At 33.1% G+C, this 20,423-nt stretch overlaps 2 protein-coding genes across 2 annotated transcripts; one reads left to right on the forward strand and one right to left on the reverse strand.

Annotated features, from left to right (window-relative positions):
• Positions 1-696: 696 nt before the first annotated feature.
• On the reverse strand, positions 697-7,464 carry LOC129291072 (protein FATTY ACID EXPORT 3, chloroplastic). The gene is given in 7 exon segments (XM_054928192.1): positions 697-1,170; positions 2,669-2,706; positions 2,846-2,892; positions 5,060-5,227; positions 5,548-5,755; positions 5,757-5,933; positions 7,001-7,464. Coding segments are annotated over 7 exon segments (945 nt in total). The 5' UTR covers positions 7,217-7,464; the 3' UTR covers positions 697-1,079.
• A 7,046-nt stretch (positions 7,465-14,510) lies between these two features.
• On the forward strand, positions 14,511-18,505 carry LOC129290304 (leucine-rich repeat receptor-like protein kinase PXC2). Its single transcript, XM_054927040.1, is given in 3 exon segments — positions 14,511-15,903; positions 15,906-16,563; positions 16,696-18,505. Coding segments are annotated over 3 exon segments (2,892 nt in total). The 5' UTR covers positions 14,511-15,116; the 3' UTR covers positions 18,143-18,505.
• The last annotated feature ends 1,918 nt before the right edge of the window (positions 18,506-20,423 follow it).

Raw genomic sequence — 20,423 nt, forward strand, 5'->3', positions numbered from 1 at the left:
TTATTATCTTTTTATCCTAACTTCAAACTCAAATCCCAAGAGATTTACTTGTAATTTTTGAATTTCACAATCTTTATTTATAAATAAATCTATTTCACAAAACTTATATATAATTTTCCCAAAAAGAAAACCTTGTCACTGCGCGCAACTCCAAAGATATTTACAATAAAATTATCTTAATAGACTCAAATCAGTATGAATTGATATTTACAATAAAATTATCTTAATAGATAAGAGTTGAATACAAAAGCAGACTGCTGGTAAAAACATAAAAACAAAAGCATACTCCAAGGATTCTTTTTTAAAAAAATAATAATAAATACCACCACAGAACTAATCACGCCACTAAATTTGAGCGAAATTAAAAAAAACCCAAAAAATTGATGCCAAATATAATTCATGAGCACAATATATGGGGAAAAAATTAAGTTAATCTCAAATAAAAGCGTTAATTGTAATCTCAATTCTAGACTAACTGATGGTAACACATGCTAGTTGTACTGGAAAACATCCCTTCTTTGGAGGGGGAAAAATCCTTAACATTGAGAGCTAAAGAAGTTATATTTCATACTAGTTCCACAGAAAGGGAATTATATGACATTTTAATTTTAATGTTTTATATGTCACGAAATAAAATTTAGTCCAACAGGCTAAAATGCATTTTTCCAACTTAAAATTATTTTAAATAAAAAAATATTGAAGACAGAGAACCAAAAATTGCCCCCTACAACTTGAGATTAATTATCAGATTCGATCAAGATTCTTCAAGTCTTATATTTCATACAGGAATTCATTCTGGAACAACCGCAGTAACAAATTAAACTATAAATAAACATAAAAATCTGCTCTTCCATCCCTTCCCGGTTTTTTTTTTTTTTACGAAAAAAGAAATTTACCCTGACATTTTTATTTTTCAAGCAGATCTTCTGCCACTGAGTGGCAAATGAAAAATTAAAGCAACACCAACACCAACACCATAAAAGACATCTGCAGACATCTGACCGGCATTTTGTGTAAGAAACATATCTTTGTATAGCGAATTACAATGAACATCAAAATGTCAACCTTACGTGATTAAACTAATTTCCCGGTCCAGTTTCCAGATTTGAGTCCCCAAGTGGTTTGCGTTCCAGTACCAATCTGTAGACATAAAATGCCGCCACTGCACCGCTGCATAGGACAAAAAGGTTGTTACCATACAAAATCTTAGTCACTCAGAAAGATGCAATATAGCTCCAAGAACATGGATAATAAATTTATAGGAATGCTTGAGAAGAGTAGTTCAGCTAAAGGTGAATCCACTAATGTGACCCATGTCTTCTGCTTTACTGTGTCAAGATTGAGAAAATGATGGAGGTTTCAACCCATTTACTTGGGAAACTTAACATAGGTTTGGCATGATAAACACATTACACTTGCCAAATATATATTTGACACAGAATACGTGTATCATACCTTAACATTTCACACCGCTAGTACTTTTTTGTATGGTATGCTTGAAAATATTTCATTGAGGTTATTGAAAAATGAAGATACACACACATACCCCTCCATAGAGTCTAAAATTTTAAAAATTGTTTCTCTCTCGTATCATATTAGTTGCATTACAGCATCGGTGCTTCCTAGATTGAGAGTAAGGCTCGATGAATCTGATGTGGAAGACAGTAAAAATATGGAGAGCAGAGCCCACAAAGATTTTTCTAACAAATGGTGGGCTTACCAAATTTGGCAGCTCCATACAGTGGGTGAGATAGGAATAACGAGTACGGGGAAAATTTTCAATAAATTATGACAAGAAAAAACTAAACATGGAAAATCAAATACTCGTATATCATCTAAACAGGATAGTCATATATCATCCATATCAGGTAATTGAGACCCTGCTTTTGAGCCTGGTTTATTGATCGGCACAAATGATCAAAGCTACTGAAGAAAAAAGGAAACGGATCCTCTCAATACTTTCCTTTCTCTCCTACACAAATCTCCATGGTCAAACGGCTGTGCATTTATCACCATTCTGCTCTTAAAAACAAGATAAATAGATAATATTGCTTCTTTATAGCTGTGACTAAATGAATATATATTTGGTTATTGCCACAGATCAGTAATCTTCTACTGTTAAATCAAATGGATAATTAAATAAATGGAGGAGTTTTGTGTATGGAAAAAGATATGCAAAGAAATTACAGAGAGGGTCCATTTCCTTGAAAAGGCTGGCCAATTAATCTGTGTTAGCCCCAGTTATAACTCTATAACGTTAGTGGCTGTAAAAGACATGTCTTCTGACTGCTAGTACTTCTGAAGCACCTTCAATAGATGGAATATACGTGTGTGTGGGTGGGTGGTGGAAACTTGGAGCTTTCAACTCGTGATGCGCGAATCAAATCATTGACATTAGTAAAATCTGCTTTCAATCAAAAACTGTTATGTTCCTCTTAAATTTGAAACAGTGGTTATCTAAGACTATAAGAAATTATCCACATTGCAATTTGCAAGGTAGGAAACATTCTTCAATCAATGACCTAAGAAACCCTTTCATACAGAGAGGCATGCCTATTCAAACCTATGCACATGTAAGAAACCACTACGAAAGTAGGAGAAAGGTAAAACAGTTCTCAAACAATGGTCACATATATTACAAATATTATAACAAGAAGATTTCAAGAACCTGATCAAAGTAGTGAACCGAGTTATGGGAGGCGACCCCTGAGAAAAGGAAAGAAGGAATAGAAACCATCAGTATTTAAAAATTGTTTTCATGGTATGTGAGCCACCTTAAAGGTTATCTTTTTCTTCTATTCATGCTTTATTATATTTAAATCAATTTTAAATACAAATGTATTACCTTGCCTAGTAAGATTATCTCTCGCAGGAATAATATGCTTGCTATTGCTGCAAGTCCAACAATTAATTTAGAGTGAGCTTAAAAATCTAGAAGAAACCAATAAAACATGATAGAAGAAAATACAAATCAAGTAGATGTTAGGCTAAAATTTAGAACACAAAGTAACACCATCAGGTTATTACACCATGAGCTTTGATGCCAAAACAAATACGAGTCTATTTCTCCTTAAGGCTAGTAAAGTAGAAAGTATTTTACTAAGATTTTTCAAGAAAACATTTGCAATATTAAGTGTACAAAAAAGAAAAAAAGAAAAAGAAAAAGCAGATTGAAGGCATTTATAGCATTGATAATCAATGAAAACCAGATTCAATTAAGTGACCATTCATGAGATAAATGCAAGTCAATCTTATTAAATGGGGTCAACTATGGATTACAAGATGCCATTGTGCTCTATCATTTACAAAGTTTTTAAGAATGTCTTTAATTAAGAGATATCAATCAACAACTTCCATAAGTGTTTCCTTTGGCCTTCCTCTACCCCTCTTAACAAAGTTCAAAATTATTTATTTCACTCTCCTCACTAGGGCCTCCTATAGTCTTCTTTGTACATGTCCAAACCATCTTAAATGATTTTCTACTATTTTTTCCTCAATAAATGCTACGAACACTTTTTCTCATATACGCTCATTTCAAATTTTATTTTACGTATATACCCACACATCCATTTCAACATTCTCATCTTTGCTACTCTAAACTCTAACTATTTCATTAAAGCTCATCATTCATTACCATATAATATAGCTGGCCTTATAGTAGTTCGATAATACTTCCCTTTAAACTTATGAGGTATCTTTCAATTGCAAATAACTCATTTAGCCTTTCTCCAATTAAACCACCCAACTTCTTACATGCAACATCCCCATCGATTTCTCCATCATGTTGAATAATAACTCCAAAATATCTAAACTTTTTCACTTAAAGTATAATTCGATCTCTCAATTTCACTTTCAAATTACTATTGACAAACCTCTTATTAAAATTACAATGCAAATATTATGTCTTTTTCCTTCTCAAGCAGAAACCTTTTGACTCCAATGTCCTCCTCTATAATTCTAGTTTACAGTTAATCTCATCCATATAAAGCATGCATTTATAGTGGTCAAGTATATGAGAGCCAAAAAATATTTTGACCACATACGTCAGGATAAAAATGAAAAATAAAGCAAAGATGGCTCAAGCTAAGCCAATAGCACCTTGCCACCCTGATTGAGAGAACATCACAATCCTTGTCTCTAACTTAAAGCACTCCTCCACCATTTTTGTTTGGCACATATATTAAACTATAAGAGTTGAAACAACGCGTGTATATCAGATAGCTTGGCTTCAAAAAATTTATTTCACCCAACCAAAATTTAACAAAATTGAATGATCTTTTAAGAAAAAAGAATATCAAATTCCCCAAGTTCAATTGATTGTTTTCACAGTCAATTTTAAGCCCAAAATCAAACAATTAGATGTTACGTGACAAAATGAAATTCATTTTGTTATCTTTTAAAGAATTAAATTTTCACAATCAGCTCTCTGTGACTTTGAATCCTATTATGACTGTTGCTTGCTACAAGATTTATCTTCCTTCTTAGCTCTTGCTGCCACGTTAGTCAAAACTATAGAGATAGCTATCACAGAAAAAGTCAAGGAAAAGTAAGATAATACTTGAAATCACTTGAGTCGATGAAGAAAATACGATCAAATTAGAAGGAACTTCAAACCTGTCATAGCATATGGATGAGGAATGGATACAGAATCTTCAGCAAAATATTATGACACTAATAGTAACATCTTCTGGCAATAGCCAATTGAACTATCATTTAAAACATCAGCAATTCTTTTTAAATTGCACAAGCATAAGCTTTTTTGTACTCACAGCTCCCAATTAAATTTAATAAGCTTATTAGTTTAGCTGCTGCACCTCTTTTGTAAAATTCAGTACCAACTAATGCTTTGGCTTGTTACAATCAGTTTATGTAGTTAGTCTAATGATTATATTGAATTGATACAGACCAAATGTGGCATCAATTGATACATAAAATGATAGCATTGTATGATTGCTACAAAAATTGAGGATGGTTAAATTTGAATTTTGATTGCTCGTGTTTCATTATCTTTTTTGCTTTTTCATGATTCAAATTATTTTTTTCAGTCATATGATCTTACCTGCTTGGCCATTCAAAGCTCGGGGAGATGATTCTCCTCTCCTGTATGCTCTTAGACTTGAAATGCTTAAGAACAAGAGAAGACCACCTAAAAACATCCCAAATCTAACAGCTGCAAGGCTTCCTGTTACCATAAAGGAAAGGAAACCTCCAATAGAGAGTATCAAACCTGCAAAACAATAAAAATAATAAGATAAAAAAAGAAGAAATAGCATAGACCTATTAATCTTCAGCATTTGGCTAGCATAGAGGGTAATAAAAATTCCCCCTGAACACAGTAGAAGTCATACTATTACACTTAGGATATGTTTATTAAACCATTTCATGGAATGCCATCTGTATCAGCGATTGGATTAGCTTCAAGTGCTTCTACTCTGAGTTTTTTGAGTTTTCTCACTTTCTGTAAGTAAAAGGACTTTTCTACAATAAGTGTAAAATTCAGGGGAGAGGGGGGGAACGACTTGTTCAATCCCACCGTACAATACTTACCATAAGGTATACCAACATAGAAGTCTCGCACTCCAGAAAGATGACTGAGATCATCAGTTGGGGAGGCAAATGTTTCAACAATCTCCTTCACTTCAGGAGATTTTTCAGCTGCTGTGACGATATACTCTTTGCCTTCTTCACTAATTTCTTTTGCAGCCACGGTCAAATCATGCCTTGCCTTATCTGCTTGTACCTTCAACTGTTTCTGTAGCATCTTTCAAAATGACAATTGCCTTCTTTGAATACTCTTCATATGCTTCTTGAGAAACACCTTGAAACTTTTTGGCTTGTTCTCTAAAGGTATCTAGAGCTTGCTTCCACACTTCTTGTGATTCTTCAGATCCCACTCCAAGCTCATCTTTTCCACTACCCACTTCAATTTCTTGCTGTTTCATAGTTTGAAGTGCATCAGATAGATATCATCTTACAGTTCCAATCCAGATTAGCAAGAGGAAATGAAGAATATTTGCATAAGAGAAAACCAAGAGCAGGTCCGATGGGGGAAAAGATGAAACAAAAGAAAATGGCAGTTGAGGACCCATAATTTTGCACTCCCTCCATTATCAAACATAAGCAACAAATTAGGAGAATTCTTTGTTATCAAATATAAGGAATATTGCAAACTTTTCCAAGGATATTTAATGGAATCTTTACAAAAATGCTTCTCATAAATAACCACTGGACTCTCGTTTTTCTAGCAAAGAGTAATAACCATTAGCCAAACTACATACCTTCGTTGGGGTGAAATAGGAAAAACAAAATACTTTTTTAGGCACTAAACTGTGTCTTGATATGTTTGCCTAGCTTCACTTGTAGTTTATATTTGATAACAGAGGGAGTATTAATAATAATAGCTAAAGGCCAAAAAAAAAATCAAAATTCCCATTAATACCATATTAGTGATTCCAAAAGCCATAACTCACATTTCCTAAAGTTACAACCTAATCGTTTCGATACTGCAAGGGTATTTTAAATTTGTTCCACAGAAACAACCTTGTAATTCTGGATGAAAACACCTTTTTTACTTTGGATAATAACACTTAACGTCTGGAAAATAAATCACAACTTCAAGAAGAACAAAGGACAACTTATTTCGATAAGTCTGCAGTCCTTGAGCGCAATCTTGATTAGTAAGATACTGAGTCACCATTTTCTATATGATTAACATTATTTCCCCTTTTGCTGGGGGAGGGGTAACCTGTAAAGAAACCACATAACCCAGCATATGCATCCAGAAAATATAAACGAACAACTATATAGCAATTGAAAGATAATTCAGAAGAATATAGACTGCAAATATCAATCATAGACCTTCCTCAAGGGTAAAAGCACTGGTTTTCACCATTACAACATCGTAACAAACATTGCAAAATGTCGTTCAAGCATTTCCAAAAACTCGAGCTCAATAAGAGAAGCATAAGACTCTTCATTTTTTGGTATTTTATAATCTTACCGAGTCATCAGGCGCAGCTGCAAAAGCGAGAATTAACGGAGTTGATGAGGTACGGCGATTGAGTGTGAGAAAACCATTGGAGACAACCGAGCGCGTGGAATTAGGAGTTTTGAGCAAAGGATGGAACTTGAGAGAATCCGGAGCCTTGCTCAACGGCATTGAGGCATGGGAGAGTTTAGGGTTTATGAGAGAAACGGATTTCAGAGTGGAAATCATGTCTAGGTGAGCTCCAAACAAACGAGACGAGGGGGAAGGGGGAGAGAGAGTTTGAAAGGAGGCGAAGCTGACGAGGGCGTTGAAATAGGAAAGAGGAGGGATTTTGTGAAGAATACAAAAGAAAGAAAGAATAAAAATGGAAGGAGAACAAGTAACAGGCCTTTGAATTGAAGAGGACGTCGTCGTCCAATTTCCCCTGCACAGGATTTGCCGTTCGTAATTTGGAGTGAAGGCCGAGACTTGTGAACATGACACATCGCATCATCAAAGTACTCTCTCTCTCTCTCTCTCTCTCTCTCTCTCGTACTATTTTTTTGTCAAGATTATGATTTTCCAGTATTGAAAAAATTAATATCCTATACAAGCAGTTTAAATATAAAAAATTATATAAAACAATAAAATTATCTCTAAACTCTATGTCATATATATTAAAGTTGCAGTGCATTTATTATACTAAAATTATTTATTATTATGCATAACTAAAAAGTAAGAATACTCCCTTCATTCTTTATTAAAAGGCATTTTTTAGTCTTTAATATAAAACATGCTATAAAAAAATAATAAAGACTAACACTACAGACAATTAAAATTTTAAGACTTGGAACAACAAAATAAAGTATAAGAGCTCAAATCAAAACATGTTAAAAATATGGAGATTAACAGTGATATTGTCCCTATTCTTTGTTATTAATTTTTTGCCACTTAGTATGTCCTAGTTTGAATGCATATCTTGCTATGTAAGTCTCATTTGGATTGCCTAGATATCGTTATTTATTTTTATATTTTGTGTTAAAATGTTAGTAGTATTTATTTTATAGGTTGATAGTTCAGCAACATCAATCTTATGTATTGTGTCTTTTTTTTTTTTTTAACACCAGAGACTGTAAGCAATATGACCAAGGTTACTCCCATTTCTTAAATTGCCTTGTGCCCTTTGTGATTTAAGAAAGCTGATGTAGGAATTGCAAGCATGATAAGTGTAGGGAGAGAAGGAGGGAGGGTGAAGATGAATGAAGAAGTGAATATGATCAAAATTCAGTAGAAGAAACTTTATTTCTTTTAAATGAAATTGAGAGTTTGAATCTTGTAAATAAAAAGATTATATTAGAGCTCTATGTCTAATTAGTCTTCATGACTCATTGAAAAAACATAATTATATTGCACAAGAATTATAACCACAAATGTGGCTATAACAATCTAAAAGAGCAAGTCCTGTACCAGGAAAAAAAAAATAGGTCAAGTAGAAGAAATTGATTTCCTCTAGATAAAGTTGAGAGTTCAAATTTTGTAAATTGTAAAAATTATATTAGAGAGCCATGTCTAATTAAATTAGACCATTCTTAAATTAACTTTGATAGTACTAAATCCCAAATAATTATATATATATATATATATATAATTTCAGTGGCTATGATATATATTGGATTAATATATTTCATTAGGCAAATGTAGGCCCTGATTCCAACAAATGGAAGATTGGAAAGCATAATATAATTAAAGAAAAGAGGCAAGTAAGGCATAGATTCTATCAACAACATCATATACACCCAGAGCAAGCAAGGAATCTCTACCCGCTATTCCTCAAAACCAAGCACAAGAAACCGAATTAAAATTTCACCACATCATATCAATTATCTACATAACACACGAAGTGCATGTTTGGGAAAAAAATGAAGTTCAAAAACTTAAATCAACCTGAAAAAAAAATTCTAAAAAATTAATGCCACCCTCTTGGTTTTATAAATTTCATAATTTTTTTTTTTAGCTTTTACTCTGACATTCTATGTCTTTGACATAGATTTTATTTGTAGGTATTTTTTTTTTAGGAACATATCTCCTCCTGAAAATATAATTGCTGCTGCATATTTAGGGCTCAACCCCAAAACCTCTTATTAAATTAAATCAATCTTTTTAACTAGTTGACTCAAGCGCTCGATTGTAATTTTACAATTGATAAGAATGCAATGTGAAAAAAATACATTGGCGTGCTCTTGCTTGGATTGTTTGTATGATTTTTTCTGTTCATTTTTTTTTAATAAAAGACCACGAAAAAATCCATATAAAATGATGACAAATCAAGTTATGTCAAAGTATAAAAAAATTTCTACACCCATTCGATGGAAAATCAAAGATCCTAATGTCTAAATTATCATATGAAGATTATTGTACATGTCATCAGTGCATTTATTTGTTTCTTTGAAGACGTGATCAAACACAATTATCCAATTTTTCATGATGAATTCCTTGATTTTCTTGATAATGTTAATGAGAGGATGGTTATTTGAGCATTTATGTTGGATGAGCATTAGAGTTTCAAGAGAGTTAGAATAAGCGTTAACTTTATCAAACTTGCTATTCGAATAGATTTTGATTCCTTCAAGAATACTCATTAGTTCTATAACGGTAATGGGGTGGTAGCCAAATTATTTTAAAAACCGCTTAATTCAATTACCTTAATTATTTCGGATGAGGCCACCACAAACAGTAGCATCATAATTGTTAATTGAGCTGTTGACATCGAGTCTTACTCAGTTTGTTTCAGGGGTGCACCATCTAGCTTTAACTCTTTTGCCTTGCAACCAAAAAAAAAAGAGAGAACGGGGGTCTACTGTTTGTATGAGCTTGTCAAGGCTTTTATTAAAAAAAGTGGGGGTGAGTGGCAATAGTAAACGCGATCTGATCAATGGCCCTTGGGAGCAAGATTGCCAGATAAATGGAAATGGGCCCCAAGTTATGGTCTACCATTGTTTTTTGTGAAATCAATTATTGGGCTGGGCCACCAGAAACTCTAAAAACAAGATACAAGTTTCGGGCCTAGATTTTTAGCCCAACTTAATATCTATTATCAAATAAACCAAGACCCAAATTTTTGGGCCTTTAGGTGTTTTTTTTAACGCTTTTGATTTGCTTTTCGGCTGCAGCGCCAATTCCGCCACTGACACGCAGTAAATGGCCATGTCCAATAAACAAGTAACACTTTACAGATACACTCATGAAATTTTGCAGCACAATACCTACAAGTGTACACCCGCATTTACATTTTCGTAGTCAATAGTACTAGCTTAGCTGTTTATCATGTATCAAAAGTGGAATTTCGTGTACAGTGCATCATGGTTTGGCATATTAAAAAAAATTCTAAATTTTAAAATTTAATTATAAAATATATGGATAACAAATTTCAATTGAAAGTTTCGAGTTTTAATAATTTTTTCTACTCCGTTCAGTTATAATTATAGAACAAAGTTTACAATCTTATTTGACACTAAGTATAGGGCAAAGATGCAATTAATTAATTTTTTTATAATTTTACCCTTCATTAATTGCAACAAGTTGTAATTCTCATGTACTCCCTCAATATCAAATTATAAGATATTTTTAAATAAAATTTATATATTAATAAATATCATTAAATACACTTAACCGCTTTATTTTTTTAAAAAATATAAATTTTTAAAATACCTTTCATTTAATACTTCATTAATGATAAAATATTAAAGAGAAAGAATATATGAAAAGGGTAGTATTAAAAAAGTATCATTAATAAAATTTTATTTTTATCAAAATGTCTTATATTTTAAAAAGTTGAATATTTTCTAAAAGTATTTTATAATTTGGGATGAATGGAGTACATCTTATCGTGATCATTAATTGTTTTTAATTAAGGATAAAAGTAAAAAGTTAAATATTTTTACAAGTTTAATAATATTAACTATAATTCTTTTTTTTAACAACAGTATTAACTATCATTATTTAATAACCATGAAATTAATTAATTTTACAATATAGTTATGACCAATGGAATCCTCCATCTGGTTCTATATATAGTAAGTGGCTTCTAATTACCTTACAAAAATCAATAAAAGATGATTAAATTATTGATATTGTTTGAAAAAAATAATTTTTTAATTTATTTTTATTAAATACATCATCTTTAAAATAATAAAAATTGTCATTTTTTTCTACTATATGTAACTTTTTTTTATTTCAACGATAAAAAAAGAAAAATTATATTAAAATCTTACACAAAAAAATTAATTATTGCAAGGTCCATTGATAATTAAACTAAACTACATTAATACCAATTGTTAATGTAGTTTAGTTCAATTGTTAATGAATCTTATAGTAGTTAATTTTCTTGCGTGGAATTTAATTATAATTCTCCCTAAAAAATGCAAAGGATTAAAACTAAAATAAAGTAATTAATTATCTAACTTTTTATATAAAGTGATTAATAAAAAACCATTAATTTTTTTTCAAAAATACTTTCTTTATTAAAATATGTAAGGTATTTTTAATTAAATTTTATTCTCAAGAAAGTAATTACTAGTCTTTAAATTAACTTTATCTTTTCCTATATACCCTTATTTAATAGAGCATTTAACCCTAAAAAAATATAAAGTGGTATATTTAATATGAACACTTTTAAAAAAAAGGGGTAATAATTATATCTTAAAAGATTAAAAATATCTTATATTTTTTAATATCTAACTCTTTAAAAATGTTTTATATTTTTGAATGGAGAGAACATAATTTATACATAAAACTGAGGGAGATTATATATTTTAAACATGAAGAACATGAATTAAGATAATTTGAAAGTTTAAATGTTTGCATTAATTTTTTAAAAAACATGAAAAGTCACCAATACCAGTATAAGAGGCACGTGAATTTAACTTGATGATGTTAATGTAATAATTAAGAAGGATGGAGGAGGAGGAGGAATGATAGGTATTCAATGTTGATCAGGGAGACAGCATATTTGCTTGCCTTTGAAGGCAATAAGAGTCAAAATCAAGAACCATGCCCAGCATGTGGCCTTGGGACTTATGATGCTTCAAGACAAAACAGAACAGAGTTTAGATTTTTCAAAGACTCTGACTACATATTTCTCCACCTTTGACCTTTTCCCTAAAACCTTAACATCTCTGGCTTGGGACCATTCAGATGTTGGAGATCGGTAGATGTACTGTTTATTATATGAGTGTCATTATAGTAATAATTCCCCAAGTCAAACTCCCCATAAACAAATTAATCAAGCAGGATTTTGTACGCTTCTGCCTCCACATTCTATCTTTTTGCTTGTTCTTCACTTTTTGTTGCTGTGAGGCACAGTCACGGTGTTACTGGTTTGCCAATGGTAAAGCCTAATTTTTATTAAAACAGTGAGAATAAAAAGTAACCCTCCCTCCCTCACTCGGTTAAAAATCAAATTCTCAACAAGAAGTCTCATCTCATTAAATGAAAATGGCTATATAATTGAATGATATTATTGCCCTCTATTAATAACCAAGCCTTTATGTATAAAGAACAAAAGCCTTTGTGCTTGTACCCGTCTAAGTTTGTTGGGTGTTTTTGACAATGTATGACATGTAAGCAGTACTATAAATTTATATAATTAACTTTAGAAGCAATGTAAATTCTATTGTTTGATGAAAAATACATCCACATTTTATAAGATTATCTGAAAGCTAAAAAGGTATTGCTTAAATTGGTCAAACAAACTAAGCTAAATACTTTCTTTGCTTACATTTTGCAAGGCTGGATTCAATATTGGAATGTGAAAAATGAAATTGGAAGCCCCAACACAAGGAAAATCGCTTGGCAAAGAGTACTATATGCACAAACTTGCTAATCAATGCATAGAACTCTTTATGCTAAAGATGAACTCCTTGGAGGAGACATTGCTTTCATAACTGCACAGAACATCATTAATGACCTCAAACTAGAAGCAAGGATGGCAATTTCAAACACCAAACATAGGAACATGCATTTCAAATGGTCACTTCCTCAACTTATTGGGTTCAACTAGATGTAGATTATTCGATAAACTTTAATAGAGTAGCTACATGTGGTGAACTAGCTCATGATAATCAAAAAAATAAAAAGTTTTACCAAATTTCTTGATTGTCAATCTAATACTGTGACAGAATTTTTTAAAAATCTTAAATGACTCAATATTTGTTGAGATGAAAATTATCCCTCTGTTAACATTTTCTGTGACTCAATGGAGGTTATCAACTTAGTCTAGAATGAGCACTGTCATAATCACTCTCTTTAATACTATCAAAAGGATTAGGGACCTCATTATGTGCAATTTGATTGTATTCTTCTACCACATTTTTAAAGAGGCAAATTGTTTTTGACTCCAAGAAAGGGAGGCAAAGTGTTATACCGACTAGCTTCCTTGCTAAGTCGAGTATAATAATTATAATAATTATAATACTAGGATCTTTAACGACATATCCAAAGGCCATATGAATCTTTTGTTATTTGATTAGACTTAATTTGTTGTTTCTCTGCAGGGTTTTAAACATGGCCTTATAATTAAAAAAAAAAAAACTTTAGGAAGTCAGATTGTATTCCTTGACTTTTAAATCGTGCCTTTTGAAGGGTTCGCATTTGCTATTGAAATTGCAACTGGAACTCAAAGTTGTATTTTTATAAAATACAGTGTCTGCATTTTTAGTTTTTGTTGAACTGATTGAGCAATTTTTAGGGGAAAAAATAATTGAGTATCCCCTAAGGCTTTGAATTAATAAAACTGACTGAGCAATTAATTAACTCTCAACTTTATATAATAGATTATAGATATATATTAGCCCAATTCTTAACTCTCATATACGGAAGATCCTCTAAGGCTTTGAATTAATTAAAGGCTAAGTATAACTTTTAGTTTATATATTTTATTCACATTTTACCTTTGCTCCTTATATATATTTTTTGTTGTTTTAGGTTTTACAATGTCTTTTTTTATTATTTTTGCTCCTTATATATATTTTTTGTTGTTTTAGGTTTTACAATGTCTTTTTTTATTATTTTGATTTTTTATGAGCAAAGTATAAAAATTTTAAAAGAATTTAAAATAATAAAAAATAAAAGTATAAAAACTTAAAATACAAACAAAAACGAGAATAAAGTGTTGAGATTAAAATTACGTTTTTTCTTAATTAAATAATACTCTCTCTACTTCTTTAAAGATTTTTGCACATAAATTAAGATCAAGAAATGTGGCTGGGAGAGCCTAGAGTGCAATTCATTCACTTGGGTGATTCTGAAGTTGGGAGGGAGTGAAACGAAAAAGTGGCAACATGGATCATTCATTCATAGGATTCGGGTTTGACCCTATGACTATTCACATGCATCACACCCATGTCGTAAAAAAGAAGCCTCCCTCTCTGTGTCTGTCTCTGTCTCTCTCTTTCTCTTTATATTAATGCGTCGCTGCCATGAGAATTGAAGCTTTTATACATGCCTCTCTCTCTCTCCCCCTCCCTCCCCCTCCCTCCCCCCGCCTCTCTGTTATTTACTTATTTATGCTTTTCTCTGTCACTCTCTCCTTCCCAGCAACACTCACTCCTCACCTCGCTCTCTTCCATTAATGGCTTCTCCGCCCCCAATGTTCCTTCCATTCTCTTCCTCCTTCTCCCGCCTCTAATCCCCCCTCTCTTTTCTCTCTCTCTCTCTCTCTCTCTCTCTCTCTCCCCTTTTGTAATTTTTCTTTCAATTTTACGCCATTACTATTTCATCCCCTTCTTATCCGTCCTTCTTTCTACCACTCATTACTCCACAACCTCCTCATTCGTCCTACTTCACTGTTACTGTTCTACTTCTGTGTTTTCTTCTTCTTTCATCACGACTTCTTGAAACTGTAAACCGGGGAAAAGTAGAAAGTGAATTTTCTGTTCAAATTTCTTTACTTTGCTCCCCCCCTTCTTTTGTTCATATTCACTGAGATTGGTATTCTTTGTAACTTCTCCCACCTCTTGCTTGTCCTTTCCACCGCCTTCGTGCTTCCTGAAATCTTGTCTCTTTGTTATGTCAAGTTCATGTGCTATGCTTTCTTCTCAACCATTTCTGCCTTCTTGTGTCTGAATATCTCTCTCTCTCGCACTCTCTGAAAATGCAATTCGGCTATTTCCTGTTTCTTGTTTTTGCTCCAATCCTCGTTATCTCCGCCGACCCGGCGTTCAACGATGATGTATTGGGGTTGATTGTGTTCAAAGAGGGTCTAAAAGACCCAAAGGCGATGCTCTCTAGTTGGAATGAAGATGACGATAGTCCCTGCAACTGGGTCGGAGTCAAATGTGACCCGACGACCCGTAGGGTCTCTGCTTTAGTACTTGACGGGTTTTCTCTTTCAGGGCATATTGATCGAGGGCTTTTGAGATTGCAGTTTCTTCAAGTTCTTTCACTTTCCAGAAACAACTTCACAGGGACCATAATCCCTGATCTTCCTCGTCTCTGGAATTTGCAACTTGTTGATTTGAGCGAGAACAATCTCTCTGGATCAATCCCACAAGAATTTTTCCAACAATGTGGGTCTTTAAGAGCGGTTTCATTTGCCAGAAACAATCTTTCAGGTAAAATTCCTGATTCTTTAAGCTCTTGCTCTATGTTAGCTACTGTTAACTTCTCCCACAATCAACTTTCTGGAGAATTGCCCTCTGGGATTTGGTATTTGAGGGGATTACAGTCACTTGATCTGTCCAACAATTTGCTGGAGGGAGAGGTTCCTGAGGGAATTGAGAGCTTGAATGATTTAAGAGAGTTAAATCTACAGAAGAATCGATTTATTGGTAGGCTTCCGGAGGGTATTGGAGGTTGCTTGCTCTTGAAATCACTTGATTTTAGTGATAATTTTCTCTCTGGGAGACTTCCTGGCTCAATGCAGAAACTCAGTTCATGCACTCTCTCAGTTTACAGGGAAATTCATTCACTGGAGGCATTCCTGATTGGATTGGAGAGCTGAAAAATCTGGAGATATTGGACCTTTCTGCAAATGCTTTTTCAGATTGGATTCCCAAATCAATAGGAAATCTTGATTCACTGAATAAATTAAATCTCTCGAGGAATCAACTTACAGGAATTTTGCCTGAGTCAATGGGCAACTGTGTTAAGCTTTTGGCTCTTGACATGAGCCACAATCAGTTATCAGGCCGCATTCCTTCATGGATTTTTAAGATGGGTTTAAAAAGTATTTCACTTACGTGGAACAACTTCACGAGCAATAGTTCTTCGCTTTCATCCACATCGACGTCTTATTATGGCCTCCAGGTTTTGGATTTGTCATCCAATGCATTTTCTGGTGGCCTTCCATCTATTATTGGGGGTCTTAGTAGCTTGCAAGTCTTGAATATGTCCACCAATCATATCTCTGGTGCTATTCCAGTGAGTATAGGAGAGCTTAAATCTTTGTTCATTCTTGACCTAAGTGGCAACAAGATTAATGGAAGCATTCCCTCTGAAATAGAAGGGTTGATTTCACTGAGTGAACTGAGACTGCAGAAGAATTTCCTGAGTGGGAGAATTCCGACCCAAATTGACAAGTGCTCATCCCTGACATCTTTGTAAGCTCTCTGCCATAACTTCTGTTATATGTTCTCCTTTCTTTGCTTAGATTATATAAAACTCTGAAATGTAATTGTAACATCATTTGAAGAGTCTAATTTCTGTTTGTTCATTTGAATTGAATGGTGCAGGAATCTTTCTCACAACATGCTCACTGGTTCAATTCCTCCCGCCATTGCGAACCTAGCTAATCTCCAGCACATAGACTTGTCATGGAATGAACTCTCTGGAAGCTTACCAAAGGAGCTGACAAATCTTTCCCACCTTTTCTCCTTTAATGTTTCCTACAACCACCTTCATGGCGAGCTACCAGTGGGTGGCTTCTTCAATACCATCTCTCCCTCATCTGTCTCTGCTAATCCATCGTTATGTGGTTCCATTGTTAATCACTCCTGCCCATCCGTCCATCCCAAACCAATTGTCCTCAACCCAAACTCTTCTGGCTCAAATTCTGGTCCTTCCGCTCAAAACCGTCATCATAAGAAGGTCATTCTCAGTATCTCTGCCCTTATTGCTATTGGAGCTGCTGCTTTTATCACCATTGGTGTGGTGGCTGTTACACTGCTAAATATACATGCACGTCACTCATTGTCACGTTCCGCTGCACCGTTTGCGCTATCTGGTGGTGAAGATTATAGTTGTTCGCCCCAAAATGATCCAAGCTATGGCAAACTTGTAATGTTTACTGGTGATGCTGAATTTTCTGATGGCGCTCATAATCTTCTTAATAAAGACAATGAGATTGGTCGTGGTGGGTTTGGAGTTGTCTATCATACTATTCTCCGAGATGGGCGTTCTGTTGCAATCAAGAAGCTTACAGTCTCTAGTCTGGTCAAGTCCCAAGAAGACTTTGAGAGGGAAGTGAAAACACTTGGGAAGATGAGGCACCATAATCTTGTGGCACTTGAAGGTTACTACTGGACTTCATCCTTGCAGCTCCTGATATATGAGTACCTGTCCAGAGGAAGCTTACATAAGCTTTTACATGATGAAAATGCGAAAGATATCCTATCATGGCGGCAAAGGTTCAAGATTATTCTTGGCATGGCAAAAGGGCTAGCCCATTTGCACCAAATGAACATAATTCACTACAATCTCAAATCAACAAATGTTCTGATTGACTGCTCTGGTGAGCCAAAAATAGGAGATTTTGGCTTGGTGAGGCTATTGCCAATGCTAGACCATTGTGTCTTGAGCAGCAAAATTCAAAGTGCACTCGGTTACATGGCGCCCGAGTTTGCTTGCCGCACAGTGAAGATAACCGAGAAATGTGATCTATACGGGTTTGGGATCCTGGTTCTGGAGGTAGTAACTGGAAAAAGACCTGTGGAATATATGGAGGATGATGTGGTTGTCCTCTGTGACATGGTAAGAGGCGCATTGGAGGAAGGGAAGGTGGAGCAATGTATTGATGCAAAGCTTCTGGGAAATTTTGCTGCAGAAGAAGCAATTCCTGTGATAAAATTAGGGTTAATCTGTGCATCACAAGTGCCATCAAACCGTCCAGACATGGCTGAAGTAATCAACATATTAGAGTTGATACAGTGCCCTTCAGAAGGACAAGAGGAAATCGAATGAATGTAAGCTGTAGAGTTTGAGAAAACAACACACATGGCAGAAGTACATGGCGAAGAACAATCCAGTTTGCTTGCTTCAAAGCTAAAGCTACATACCACAGGCAAAGAATCTTTAGCAGGATCATCTTCAAGACTTTACTTTCTTGTTTGAGATTATGTGTTTGTTTTTTTTGTCATATTTTTTTCTTCTTTTATTTATTTTGTTCTTCTAAACTTGTTCAGCTCACCGTAAATTACTGGATTTTTCTTCACCAGTTTTTCTAGTCCATACATACCATGGTCTCTTCATCTTACTAAACTGTACTTTCTGAATTGAGTTGCCTTTTTCCTCCTGTTGTATTTGGAAGCAAATGGCTCCTACCAAGTTCTATGATTTAAATTCTCGACATTTAAAAATATATATATATATATATATATATAATGCAAAGCATTTGGATTAGAATTAGTGAAGTTAGAGACTTTTAGAATGGTCTTACATTTGAAAAGGTAATGGCAAACTGATAAAATATTGGCTTCATTTCTTATTTCTTAATTTTTTTCCCCTTTTTCCTTTTTCCTTTTCTTACTTGTGAGTGTGAGGTTGGAATGACTGATGCATTCAAATTCAATTGCTTTTCAATGGCATGGGGAAAAAAGAAAGTGATGCTTTTACTTTTCCTTTCTATATGGAAGTAACTGAACTTGAGAAGAGATTTTGAATAAACCAAAAGAAATGGGAAACAAGGCAGGTGCAAGATCAAAATATCAAACTATTGGTCATGATTACAATATACAAATTATGCAGGAAAAAGGGTGGAGAGCAGGAAAAGGAAAAGTTAAAAAGCACTATCTTCCATTATTGATACTTTTAGCTTGAATTTATATTATTTAAGATTTTTGGGATCATTTTCACTGGAAGAAAATGAGAAAAGAAATTGTACAGAATTTTAGTTAAATTAAAACTAAAAAGTAAATTATACGATTTCTAAATTTTTCTAACTACTATATTTTTTTTTTGGAAGAAGGGCGTATTTTTTAAAATGAACTAAAACTAAAAATACTCCTGCATTGCTTTGGATATGGTGTAAAAAATTAGGGAGAATCATCTAAGGATTTGGCAAGAAATTTAGTTATATTTAAAAAGATGAGTACATGTTATCTTTTTAATAATATATTTTGTATTGATCTTTGTCTGCGAGTGGGTTTTTGGTCAGGTCCTTTGATGTATTTTCTCAAAAAACTATAATACGTTTAGTAATTAGATTAACTATATTATTTCATTCAAATTTAAATCACTCAATCACCCAAGGGCCCAAACAAGTGCAAATGCAAAAAGTAAGTTACGTCATTTGGAAACTACTATTCAGTATTCACAATATAAGCAGCGTTAGTTGACTCCGTACAGAATTCATGTATTAGTAGTGAATAGATGGTAAATTAATATACATTGGCCCAAAAAAAAAGATGGTAAATTAATATATTAGTAAATTAAATTTCTTTTTGATTACTTTAGTAAATTAAAATTTATTTCAAGGCAAGTTTTATTCGGTTTGAAATAAATTAAAGGAGGTGTTAATATAATTTTTATAAAAATTCAGATACACACACAAATATACGACATAAATTAAAGGAGGTGTTAATATATTTTTTTTTTAAAAAATTCAGATATGTATATGTATGTTTGTATAATTTATTAGATTGAGAATAGCATTACCTAGAATTGGGTCTAGTGAAAGCGACCAATTTTTCATACCATATTGCATAAAGATCCAAACGTCTATTAAGAGAGGTGTAATATTTAATAGGTATAAAAGTACTTTTTTAAAAAGAAAATAAGAAATGCACCTATCATATTTTCTTCTTAAGTACATGTTCAAATTCTTTTCATGAAAACACATTTTTATGTCCTAAACATTGTTTTAATATTTGATTGTATTTCAAACATGATTATTTTTAATAAAAAAATACTTGTAATCTGTAGACAATTTAAAAATAGACAAAGATAAATATAAATGATTTTTCAGAATAAGTGACTTGCTTCATTGATATAAATGATAAAGGGATGTCAATTCAATAATTAAAGCTTGGATGCGAAGTAAAATCGGTTTAAATAGATAAAATAAATAAATGGTTGCTTATGAAATAGGGGATCATGTTGGGACATCATAATGAGAATTGATCACAAGAAAGAGTCCCTAAAAGCATAAACAACTCAGAAACTTTATTTGTAAGTGGCAACATTATCCCAAGTTCCCACAAATGTGAACTGTACATCACAAATAAAACACTTAAATATTTTAATA

This window comes from Prosopis cineraria, unplaced genomic scaffold (assembly GCF_029017545.1).
Source record: "Prosopis cineraria cultivar Desert tree isolate PC_DT_omini unplaced genomic scaffold, ASM2901754v1 PC13, whole genome shotgun sequence".
NCBI lineage: Eukaryota > Viridiplantae > Streptophyta > Magnoliopsida > Fabales > Fabaceae > Prosopis > Prosopis cineraria.